This window comes from Cottoperca gobio, chromosome 16, assembly GCF_900634415.1.
Source record: "Cottoperca gobio chromosome 16, fCotGob3.1, whole genome shotgun sequence".
Taxonomy (NCBI): Eukaryota; Metazoa; Chordata; class Actinopteri; order Perciformes; family Bovichtidae; genus Cottoperca; species Cottoperca gobio.
In genome coordinates, this window is record NC_041370.1 from 10968965 (window position 1) to 10980983 (window position 12019).

The 12019-nt window shown below is 39.6% G+C and overlaps 2 protein-coding genes across 2 annotated transcripts in view; one reads left to right on the forward strand and one right to left on the reverse strand.

The window, feature by feature from the left end:
- adam22 (ADAM metallopeptidase domain 22) overlaps positions 1-12019 on the reverse strand; it is a 59744-nt gene that overhangs the window by 23290 nt on the left and 24435 nt on the right. The window contains 1 exon segment of the mRNA XM_029450642.1: positions 10375-10438. Within this exon segment, the coding sequence (XP_029306502.1) occupies positions 10375-10438 (64 nt within the window).
- cldn12 (claudin 12) lies at positions 456-4506 on the forward strand. The gene is made up of 3 exons (XM_029450644.1): positions 456-607; positions 2060-2316; positions 2411-4506. The coding sequence occupies exons 2-3, from the start codon at positions 2098-2100 to the stop codon at positions 3239-3241; spliced, it is 1050 nt and encodes a 349-aa protein (XP_029306504.1). The 5' UTR covers positions 456-607; positions 2060-2097; the 3' UTR covers positions 3242-4506.

The following is a 12019-nucleotide window of genomic DNA, read 5'->3' on the forward strand; positions in this document are numbered from 1 at the left end:
TATCAATAGAGAATCTCCCATCTCACATGATTGAACAATTGTCTGTCTTGTTTTACCACATTAGTATTGTAAAATAACATTCTAATGTGGTTTAATTCAACCCCTCAAATTGTTCTCTTTATTGTTGTACTTACTCTTAGTAGTTTTTCAGGTTATTTTATTTTAATTGTCATAATTAATTGTATAGTCTATATTTAGTCTATATATAGTCTATATTTTTGAGATATCTATGATGTAAAGTGAGTGCGTGGCTGTGTGGTTTGTGTACTATTTGAAAAAAAAAAAAAAAATAATTTTAATAAATCTTTGGACAAATTATATATTTTTTATTCATCCTCTTGTGCTATTTTTGCTTACATATGTATTTTTTTATTTTTGCCCTATGTCTAATTGTATCATCCCTGTGATTGTAATGCTCTGCATGCATGCGTTAACCACCTGTGAGATAACGCTGAGGGCAAAAACACCCACATCCTGTTTACGCTCCTCTTTACTGTACTTCGGTGGCAAAGCTCTGGCTTGGTTTGTAATAAGTGTGTAAAAGGAAGACCCGGCTGAAATGACACCGCCTGCGATCTAAACACGACCTAATCGTTTGAAATATAAGGTATTGTAGTCTATATTTGATTTATTTGTCGTGTTTGAGCTTCACAACGAGTAAATCGGGACGCAACAGGTTGTTGTAATGCTAACTTACTAGCCATCAGCTAGCTAGTTAGCTAATTTAACGAACTAACATTAAATGCTGGTTAGCCAGCTAATTCCTACACATTTATTATTAATTATTTCATATTATGACTGTAGATTTTTGCGGGGGAAAGTTGATATATGGAGCTATTAATTGGGTTATATGTGTCTCCAGTTAGCTCAAAGAGCTAACCTAACGTTATTGTAAGTTAGCTAAGCTAGCTGAGGAAACTACCCAGTAAGGCGTCACCTGGCAAAGTGTTGCATGTAATAAGAGCTTCATACATTCCTGTTATTACTCGGTTATGGAGTAACGTTAATCACCAAATTGAGTTGCAACATTATCAGTTTTTTGCATAATTATAATGTCAGGGTCTTAGTGTATTATTAGAGATGATGCAGTCATCATCGACCTCTGCTGATGGTATTTAGTCACTTATTACCATGACTGCATTTAAAGGAAAATAAAGTAGTATGGTGCACATGTACCTTACATCAGTCCCGGGGTGTTTTTAAGATTCCAATAACAATTAAATAATATCGGGCAACTAAAAATACACAATATACAATAAAAATATGTAACAATAAAATGTGTGTGAGTGACACGTCAAAACTGGGGCAAGGGGCTTTTAAATAATAATTTTAAAAAGTTTAGATAACCATTTAAAAGACGTTGCAAGCCTCAGATCCTCACTATAATATAAAACAGCCTGAATAACTTTAGTTTGTATGGGACCAACAATTCATCAAAAGAGCTAATAGAGGCCAGCACAAGGGTGATCTGATCTCATCGTTTGGTATCATCTTAAGGCGTGAAATAGTTGGTTGGTTTTAGATCTACATATGATTTACATCAAACTGCAAATATCTAGACGTGATGGTATTAAAGCACATCGGAGTTTCTAAATATAAAGTTTCCACACAGCCATGGTCAGTCACTGTTGTTTTCTGTCACATAAAGAGACCTCAAGCATCTAATTCAATTGCTCATTGTTAAACTGTACAGTCTATGTAATGCACTGCAGTGTAGACACTCTTGCCCTGCAACCTCAGCTCCGAAGTCAGTCACACTTTGTTTGCTAATGAAATGAGAGCATTGTTTCTCAAGGACAGCAGATATTGGGTCAACTACGCTGTGGTGAATATAAATACAGGGGGGTTGCCCATAGCTAGGTCAGTTTGTGGCACAGTTAGCTTGCTTCAATAGTAATGGGGCCATTCGGAGAAACTTGTATAACCATGTCTTTTCCCTGTGATCAGGAGTTCTTAGTACAGAAAATTGATTTACTATAGTTACATTATCGCCCCATTGATTTTCACTGCACTGACCAGCAACTTCTTTCTGACTTCCTTTCTTTATCTGTTCAAACAGGAACTCTCCCTGTGGCCTTAGTTCCTGTCAGCACCACCATGTCGTGCCGGGACATCCACGCCACCAACGCTTTTGCCTTCATCATTGCCTTTGTGTCTGTGGGAGGGATTGCTGTGGCAGCATTAATCCCACAGTGGCGTGTAACAAGACTGGTCACCTTCAATCGTAATGCCAAGAATATCAGCGTGTATGATGGGCTGTGGGCTAAATGTGTGAAACAGGATGGCTATTCTGGATGTTACTACTATGATTCAGAGGTATTACTTTGACAAATGGGCTCTCCTGTTCTTTTTCTTTTTTTTTTCTTTCCTTAATTGTTCTAACAAAAATCATGTCTTCCAATGTTTCCAGTGGTACTCTAAAGTGGACCAGCTGGATCTGCGGCTCCTGCAGTTCTGTCTTCCTACAGGCCTGATGTTCGGCTCGCTGGCCTTGCTGCTGTGCATGGCGGGAATGTGTAAGACCTGCTGCTGCTCAGACAAGCCTGAACCAGACATTAAGACCATCAGATTCCTGGTCAACAATGCAGGCTGTCACCTGGTGGCTGGGACTTTTTTGTTCCTAGGTGGAGCTATTGCCATCGCACCCTCAGTGTGGTTTTTGTTCCGCACCAAGGAAATGAACATCAGATATGACAACATTTTCTCCGATGGCTTTGCTGTGTATGTTTCAATTGGCTGCTCTGGAGGGCTAATGCTGGCCGCTCTTCTGATGTTCATGTGGTACTGTATGTGTAAAAAGTTGCCTTCACCCTTCTGGTTGCCTCTGCCCTCCATGCCTACCTCTCTGTCCACCCAGCCTCTCACTGCCAACGGATATCCTCCTTCCCCAGTTTATGGTCCTCAGCCCTTCCCACCACAGACCTATCCTCCCACAGTGATCGACGCTCAGCCGTATTTGGCCTCCCAGGGCTACGTGCAGAGTGTGGTCGCCCCTGCACCGCCACAGGTGTACATGTCTCAGATGTCTGTTCCAGATGGGTATGGTTCAGAGGTAGGAGGGACCCAGGCCTACAGCTACGCTCCCTCACAAAGTTACGCACCCTCGCAGAGCTACGCACCCTCGCAGAGTTACGCTCCATCTCAGGGCTACACATCCACCTACGCAGGCCACCGCTACTCCGCCCGCTCACGGATGTCCGCAATAGAGATAGACATTCCCGTGCTGACACAGGGACAGTAAGTGAAGAGAGGCTGAAAACGTCAGAACATTGAAGGCTTCTGTCCATGAACCTCCATGAAGTTCACCACTGATAAACTAATAGAGTATGAAAGATGGAAGTTAATAAAACGAGCTATTTACAGCCCCTAGAGCGATTCAGTCAGTCAATCCAGGTCTGTAAATGGCTAATTATAGAGGATGAAACCGAGTCAAAAGAAGCCTGGGGTTACTATGTGAAGGATGGGATTAACTTAAAAATGAAGATCACTAAATCGCTAGTGCAAACAACACTGTATTCAGCTTACTATTGTAGAAAGGGAAGAAAATAGACGTATTTCCAGCCGATTTTACTGACCGACACCTCAACCAATAGCCTTTTTCACTGTTTTACCAGCAGAGTAGGACCACTAAACAATAGCTCCTAACTTGCTTAAGTGGCCAGCAGACCAACTTACTGGCTACAAGCAAATAGTTACTAGCATTCTGTATGTGGCTGAATATTAAAATTCACTGAGGATGCTGCCAAATATCTAGTAATAACTAGTCAGCAAAATTATATTTTTCTGTTACATTTGCTTATGTTGGACACATTATATTGATCCTGAAATGACTTGTCACTTTTGCTGCGCTAAGCTTATAGTATGAAAGTCTTGTGTTATCACTACTGAACATAACTTTAAAATCTGTGGTTCTGTATGAACAGCTACTAACTGACTCGCCTGTTTGTATCTTTTGTTTGTTGTGTAACATGAATTGTTATTATTGTCACATTGCCCTGTGAAGAGCAACTGCTGAAGTTTTTAATGCACTAATTATGTGAATATTGTGCCAGTTTACATTGCCTTTTGTTCACTGACTTTGTTACAGCCTTGAGCATTTTCTAACATATTACTTAATCATTTATTGTAACATACATTTCAGAAGTGTTATTGTAAATTAAAAAACATGGCACTAATAATTTTCTTAGCGGAGTAAAATGTAATGTACAGATGCAGATTTTAATCCCTGTTGAATTACATTTGAACTATCAACCGTAATGTTAAGAACATTAACAGAATGAGAGTGCGGTCCATCTGCACTCAACATGTCCGCCGATGATTAAAACTTGCCAACTACGCTGGAAGTGTAACGTTCAGTTGTGTTAGTACTTGTGATTAAGCCAATTTTAACGTACAGTTAAATTCTCGCCTTTCTTAGTCTTGTCTTCAAGATGTTATTCTACAATGTTGAGATCAAATGTTTTTCTACCCTCTTTTTGTTTTTATTAAAACATAAATCACAACGTCTGTATGCATGTTTTATGTGCTGATTTAGCAATAACAAAAAACTATTTACTAACTGCTATAAAGAAGTACGTTGGAATAGACACACAATCTAATTTCTACTGAAAGAATTCATGTAAAGTCATTTTTCCATCAGCAACATTTTAGTCAGACTGAATTACAAAGTGGCCGAGAGTCGATTCATATCTGCTCCCATGGTGGATCCAGCTGGTTGTCTCCACATTTACAGTTTAATTAATAAATTGTTTGAGAAAATCAATGGCTTGTGAGGTTCTGGTTTCCCAGAATTGTATCGCCATAATGTTATTCTTCCTTCTGTTATCCATTCATGATGACTTCATATTAAAGTTGATCACATGCCAGTCTGCACCAGAGAAGCCACGGCTACGTTTACACGGCCTGGCACCCTTTTGGTCTGTTTTACATTCCCATCGTGGATTATGCCTTTAGGTGACTGACAATACAAGATTCATGAAGGTTGTTTATGTTGCGCAGGTGTTTGTCTACTTTCCCATAATGCAACACAACTGAGTTTATATTAAATCCTATTTTTGTTTGTTTGTTTATAATAGGAGCTACATTTGTTTAACTGTTGAACAATTACTTTTTAATATCAGTTCCTTCAGAAAATGGCCCTCACAATTTAAGTAATATATCTACCTAGTATAAATACTGCTTTTTAGGATTCTTGTACACATACATAAATTAAAAACAAACAATAACAATTGCCTAGAGCCCAGTGTAGAGTTTTCAAAATGTTTGTTTAGTCCCACCATGAATCCAAAACCAAAAAATATAAAATGTACAACGATATAAAACCGAAGAAAGATGTTGGACAAGCAGGAACCAAATCGTGGAATTTGTAAATTGCTTAAATGATTACTTGGTTATCAAATGTGTGTTGCTCGACTAATCCACTGTGATATATGGCAACGCAACAACAATAATGCTTTGCCTTTCTTTTGTCTTTAGAGCAAGATGTTATTTTAGCCTTCATGGCTGAAATGTGCAGAAACGCTGAACTCATGGTCATTGCACCATCAACAAAAATCAGCACTTTAAAAGCAACTCTGAGAAAATAAACTGATTGACTTTTGCCCTGAAGTGTGATCTGCTCTGTGGGTAAATATTAAAGTGATCACATCGTAGGCTCCAGAGAGAAACCAGAGCCAATTAAGAACAGTGAGCAGTCATTTAAAATGAATCTTTCAGCGCTCCAGTGTTTTGTCTTATCTTTGATGTAGTCCTGCTGGACTGAGCATCTGCAGCCTAAACTGCAGCGGTCATAATTGGAACCAACTCCTTTTCTGATGCGACACTTTCATGTTGACTGAGGCTTTAGTGGCTGATGATTAATAAGACCATAATTAACAAACGTGTATTGCTTTTGACAGTGGCGGGCCGTGCATTTCACACTTAGTCCTTCGGTGATGTCCTACACAGTCCTACCTGAATTATTCCACCTCTTAATACCATCATTATGACGCCATGGCTCTAGAAACTATACATTTAGACAGAAACGCAGTATAACCGGGCGTTGCTTCACTCTAACAACAGAGTTATATTAATATTTACGAAACATTTAGTTGTAAATAGCAGGCATTCCCAGCAGTACAATGTGCAGTGTCCAAGTACAAAAGCCTTTTGTATTATTTGTAGAACATATACACGTTATTATCAGTTGTTTCTTGACCAGTGTCTTCTTTGTTCACCCGATCACTTCCATCTCAGTTAAAAAATACAACCACAGCATATAGACTCGGCAGGGAGTGTGTAGTGATGGAGATTAAGGGTCTAAACACAGATGGCTTTCATATGTCGTGCTACAAAGAGACAGGGGTGGAGCCTGGGTTGCCAGGGGAGATGGTACCTCAGACTTCTGGCTCATGAATATAAAGCAGGGAGGGGTAACACGCTTTCGCTCTCTGTGTGCATGTGTGAATGAACTGGTCCAGGTTTAGTAACATGAAGTTGGCTGGAGGCCACAGGGAGACCCCCTTTTTTCAGCTCCAACTCACACTGAGCTTCATTCCCAGTTTGAGCTAATATAAAAAAGTCCTCCCCCCCCCCCCCCCCCACAACCTGTCACCACCCCCGTCAACACACCCCTTCCTTCACCCTCCACCCCCTCTTCCTCAGTTATCCTCCAAGGTTTGGGAATATATTACAGAAATGTAAATGTAAGAAATATAATGTAGAGTTTCATTTTCAGTCTATACTGAAATAACAACTTTTTGAAGGATTGAGATTATATTTTGTCACAAATCCATACTACATACCAATTCTCTACATTATATCATACTTATCATTATGGAAAGCATAATGTCTTAATAAGATGAGAATCCTGCTTAGAATTAGTGTGTAGTATAGATTTAGTTATATAACAGTATAGACAGACTGTTACATGTATTGCTTGATTAATGACTTAAGCAATTATTGATTATCAAAATACTGCTGCGTCTTAGTTTTCTTTAGCCTTCATAGTTTACTCATGGTCACTGCAACGTCAACAAAACAGAAACACACACACATGCTTTGTCTCAGTCCTCCCTGAAAGTGAATAGTCAGAGCTGCTGGGATGCAGCCGCAGGGACCCTGAGGTGCAGGTGGGGTTGGAAAGGTGTCCAAAAAAACAAGAGGGCTAAACATATGGTGTTTTCTGCATATGCAAGTCAGCATCACACATCTTCACTACAAGTCGTCTGCACACGCACACGCACGCTCACGCAGACACTTACACACTCGAGAAGATTTATCAGCCACGTAGAGCGCGGGTACATCACGTCCTTAGCTTGTGAACTTAAAATGTTGTCGCTCTGTATTGCTCACTACTTTCGTGTGCTTGTTCACAAGGCCATTTACATAACACGATAAGACACTTTAAAACTAGTTCAGCTGCATAAGGTAACGAGAGCAGCTTGTTCAGGACTCACTTAGCTAATGTCCAGCATAACTTTTTCTGCCTTGGTGGAAGAAGGGCAGATGGATTTACCATATGGCCGACAGGAGCCCCTGCCGACTCTCAATCTAACTGCCTCCCCCCCATCCTGCCATGTTTTCTTTTCTTTTTTCCATCACTTTCAACTAGATCATAACAGACGGAATTGTTGGTGCGTAACGAGCCACAAAGCCTCTTCATTTACTAACTGATAAGAGGCCGTTTCAGATTATAACAAGAACATGACTGAGTCAACAACCTTTTAAAGAGAGAGAACCCTCTACATTCAACTCAAAAGCACACTATTTTCTGTGTGTGTGTGTGTGTGTGTGTGTGTGTGTGTGTGTGTGTGTGTGTGTGTGTGTGTGTGTGTGTGTGTGTGTGTGTGTGTGTGTGTGTGTGTGTGTGTTGGTACACAGGAATACATGAGGAGCACTTAGGTTTTTGAAGCAAACATCTGTGTGACAAAAATGAGAGGACGAGTTGCAGACCAAGCATACTGTCAAAGAGACAAAGAGATACATAGACGGAGCGTTAAATAGAGAAAGAGATACACCGAGAGGAGCCCAGAGATGCAGAGGGGGAGAGACAGTCAGTGTGGACCAACGCCCACAGGGAGCAGACATCCAGGGCTCAATGCTGACAAACTGACAGCCAATGCTGGACTCGGGGGCAGCGCTGTCCCAGGCATTGTCATGCAGACAAGATCCCCACACCTTAAATGCCAAAAACGCTGGCCAAATATACCAAATACTTTCCAAAGACACGCCAGTACTTATACTACATTACAGGCAATTATGTTGTATATACTTTACAGTATCTAAGAAGCTAAATGTGTGTATGACACACTGGAAGAAGAAGAAGAGCAAATGTGTCCAATATGCAGTGGTGGAACAAGTATAAAAGTTAAAGTCCTGCGTTCAAAGAACAGTGTTATCAGCAAAATGTACCAACATATAAAAAGTAAATGGCCCATGTCAGTATTAAACACTTGTTTACTTTATTATTGGACTATTATTAATGATGCATTAATGCGTATGTCGCATTTTAGCACTGTAGCTGATCAAGTTGGAGCTAAATGTAACTGATTTATATTCTGTGCAGTAGTTTAATCTATGATAAAGCATCTTATTTGATAAAAACATTATACTGTAGGTTTTGTTACTAAAGCTTTCTGATAAATGATGTGGAGGGTGAAGAATAAAGTAGTGTGAAATGGAAATAAAGTACATGTAGCTCAACATTGTACTGAAGTAAAACACTTGATTAAATGTACTTACACTAGTTACTTTCCATCTCAATGATATTGAGATTTGTTTTTAACATGGACGTCACACAAACACTGAGTTACCCAGATATTTGAAAATTAATAATCTATTCGGCTAAAATGTGGGCTTGTGATATTAAAAGGTTCTTATTCTATTTAATAAAATGTAAATGTTTTACATAAACATATGTTGCCTTAAATGATCTCTTTCTTTTAGCTTTGTCTATGTACAAGATGTCTTTTAAATATTTAATATGCAGCAGTGTTTTGGCCAAATGTTTGTCATGACATGCATAGAAAAACTAAACTAGAATATCCTCCAATGTTTATGTGCGTTTTACGTCACTGTGCCTGTGTGAATGACCAAAAAAAGGCTACCAAGATCCTGTATCTCTGAAGACGAGTGCTGCAGCAATATTCTGAGTTAAGATCTCTTTCTCTCTCTCATCGCTTGAATAATTCAGTCTCCCCAGAAAACGCTGGAAAGCAATGACGGAGGCAGAGAGGAGACGAGGAAGAGGTCAGAAAAAGAGGGAATTAAAGAAGAAGTGGAAGGGAGGAAATAAACCTAGTGGGGTTAAGCGTTGTTGTTTCTCTGTCCTTGATCTTATTTTATCAATCTGTCACATTCAGATTATTCTCTTGCTTTAACTACAAATTCCTTTCATTATTATTTACAGTGATATAGCGACTGCCAATAAAAATGCCGAAGATACAATCTAATTACATTTAATTTACCAACAATTTTGTGTTTTTGTTCAGCTCCACCTCCCTCTTTGTACCTGCCTCCTTCTCGTTCCTTTCTTCTCAGTTTAACATTCCTCTTTTCAGCCCTACGTTTGCTCTTTACATCCATCCATTTTCCTATCTACTCAACAGCGTTGGCACTAAAACTGTCATATGGGAATGAATCTTAAGTAGCTGTGTGTCATGCCGCCACTACCAACACCTATAAGTGCACATACACACTTCCACACACACACACACACACGGACACGGACAGAAACGCAGACACAAATCCCTGACCTCTCTTATCTCGTCTCCTTTTGCCCCTTCCTGATTAACACCAGACACACTTCTTCTGGACGTTTTAATTAGAGCAGAAAGGAAACGTACACACAGTATCAACGACTTGTTCTTTCACTACCATGCTCAAGGCGTCTAAAGACAATCTCAGATCTGTCCTTTTGCGCAGACGCCATAATGCCTGTAATTGTTATTATCTAATTGGCTGTAGGCTTCTTTGCCATCTGCAGGCTTTGTAACACCGCAAATCTCTCTGTCCAGAGACCTGAGGGCCGCACTCGAGGTTCATTAGAAAAAGTGTCAACGACCCTCTGTAACCGATTCTGGTTTTGTCTCAACCTCCTCTCAGGACAATAACTGACCTGTGTGGATCCTGTAATACCAGAAAAACCATTCTCACCACTTATCATGTGCTGCACACAGTCAAGTATCGCAGTCAGCTCATTTGAAAATGTAGGAATCATGATTTGAAAACAAAGAAAAACAAATACACAAATAACACCAGGACAACATTTTTAAAGAAAAAGAGATGTAACAATATCTGACCACGGAAAAATCAACAGGGTTGAGAGGCAGCTGGACGTGAAAATAAAATAATTGATCCTACAAAGAACTTACATTTTAAGTGTAGAGTACTTACATTGCTGCTGCCCTGTCCTCCAGGTTCAATCATGTAGGTGTGATTGCCATCAAAAAACATCCCACTGAAAAAGAGAGATGAGAGCACATATCAACACCGCTGTTGTTTTAATTCCTCTTTAAATGGAATAATACATCTGAATTCAACTCCTCCTCAGCCATTAGTATGTGATAGGTTATCCATTTCAAAGCTTGCCCAGGGGCCTTTACTGTTCTATTGCAGCATTTGTCAGAATAATAACTGTGATGCACTCCTACATGTTGCCATTTTGGACAGAATCCTTTGCTGTCCTGCTCTGTTTGACATATGTACGGCTTTAGAGGGGTGGAGGGTAATGTGAAAGAAAAGGTCATCCAATCATCTCAGAGCTTCCCCCCACACAGCATAACTTAAAGGTCACCTAAGGATTTTATGTCTGGAACAATAACTAAGAGTTTGAACTGAATGACCAGAAATTGCAATGACTAAGACACCTTTGAAAGGAGTACATTTCGGCAGAAAATCGATGCAAATCCTGACGATCCTCGCTGAGAAACGTAATGACTCTCACATACACTTAAAAGCTCTAAATACATTCATCACATAAAGGTACGAGAGAAAGAGGCCATGACACACAGACACATCATTTTGACCAAGAAATCATTTGAAAAAGTCAAATCAATTTCCCATTTAGCAGCAGGGTGAAGGTCTTCTCGTCTCTGTCCGACTGCGTGTGTGCGTGTGCACAAAAATGGACGTCATCTGCGCTAATTAACTTTACATGAAGCTTTTAGGAGATTGGTCAGGCCAAACTGTAAAGTCATGAGGGTAAACACTGCAGGAACACTCACTCTGTCTTTCTCTTCCATCTGCCTTTTTTTTCTACCTCTTACTGGCCTTCAACACATCTAAAATCACCTTCAACACACACTCTAGGTCCAACATTGCACTTACAGCAGATTACACACACACACACACACACACACACACACACACACACACACACACACACAGGTCAATGTGTATATTCATTTTCAACCTTTTTGTTCCGTTTTATTTTCCCTGCATTGTTTTGGAAAACTTTACATAATATATTATAAATACAATGTATATCAGAATGGAGCAGAATGTTACACTTATTGCAGTTTATAAAAGAAACAAGATGCTGACTTCCTTCTGTATACCTTTGTTAGCAAACACTTTCATTCTGCTGAGACAAGAAGGGAACCGGCGCTGCAGTTATTGCCAATGTCAATCAAATCTGATCAAAGCACACCCAATGTTTTTCCTAACCTTCATTTTTATTTTAGTTTATATGGTCATGAATTTAACTGTTATAGAGAAATACTTAAAGCAACTCTGATTTTTCTAATAATGTTTATGTGGCAATGTGAAAGGGATCAATGAACGAATGAAGAGAATTATTACCTCGGCTTTGCAGATTTTTCTAACGAGTTTCAGCTCATAGTTTAGCTGTTCGTACACAACTTTCATGGTTTGCTTCACTCTCACGCTTTAAAGCTGCACCACATCATTTTTCTCCACAGGGAACATCCAAAGTTTTCCCAGATGAAGTTTGTTGTTCTGGATATAAAGCAGATTTTAACTGGCTCAACATTCAAACCTTTCTGGGAAAGAATGTAATGTTCAGGCTGATCATTTCTTA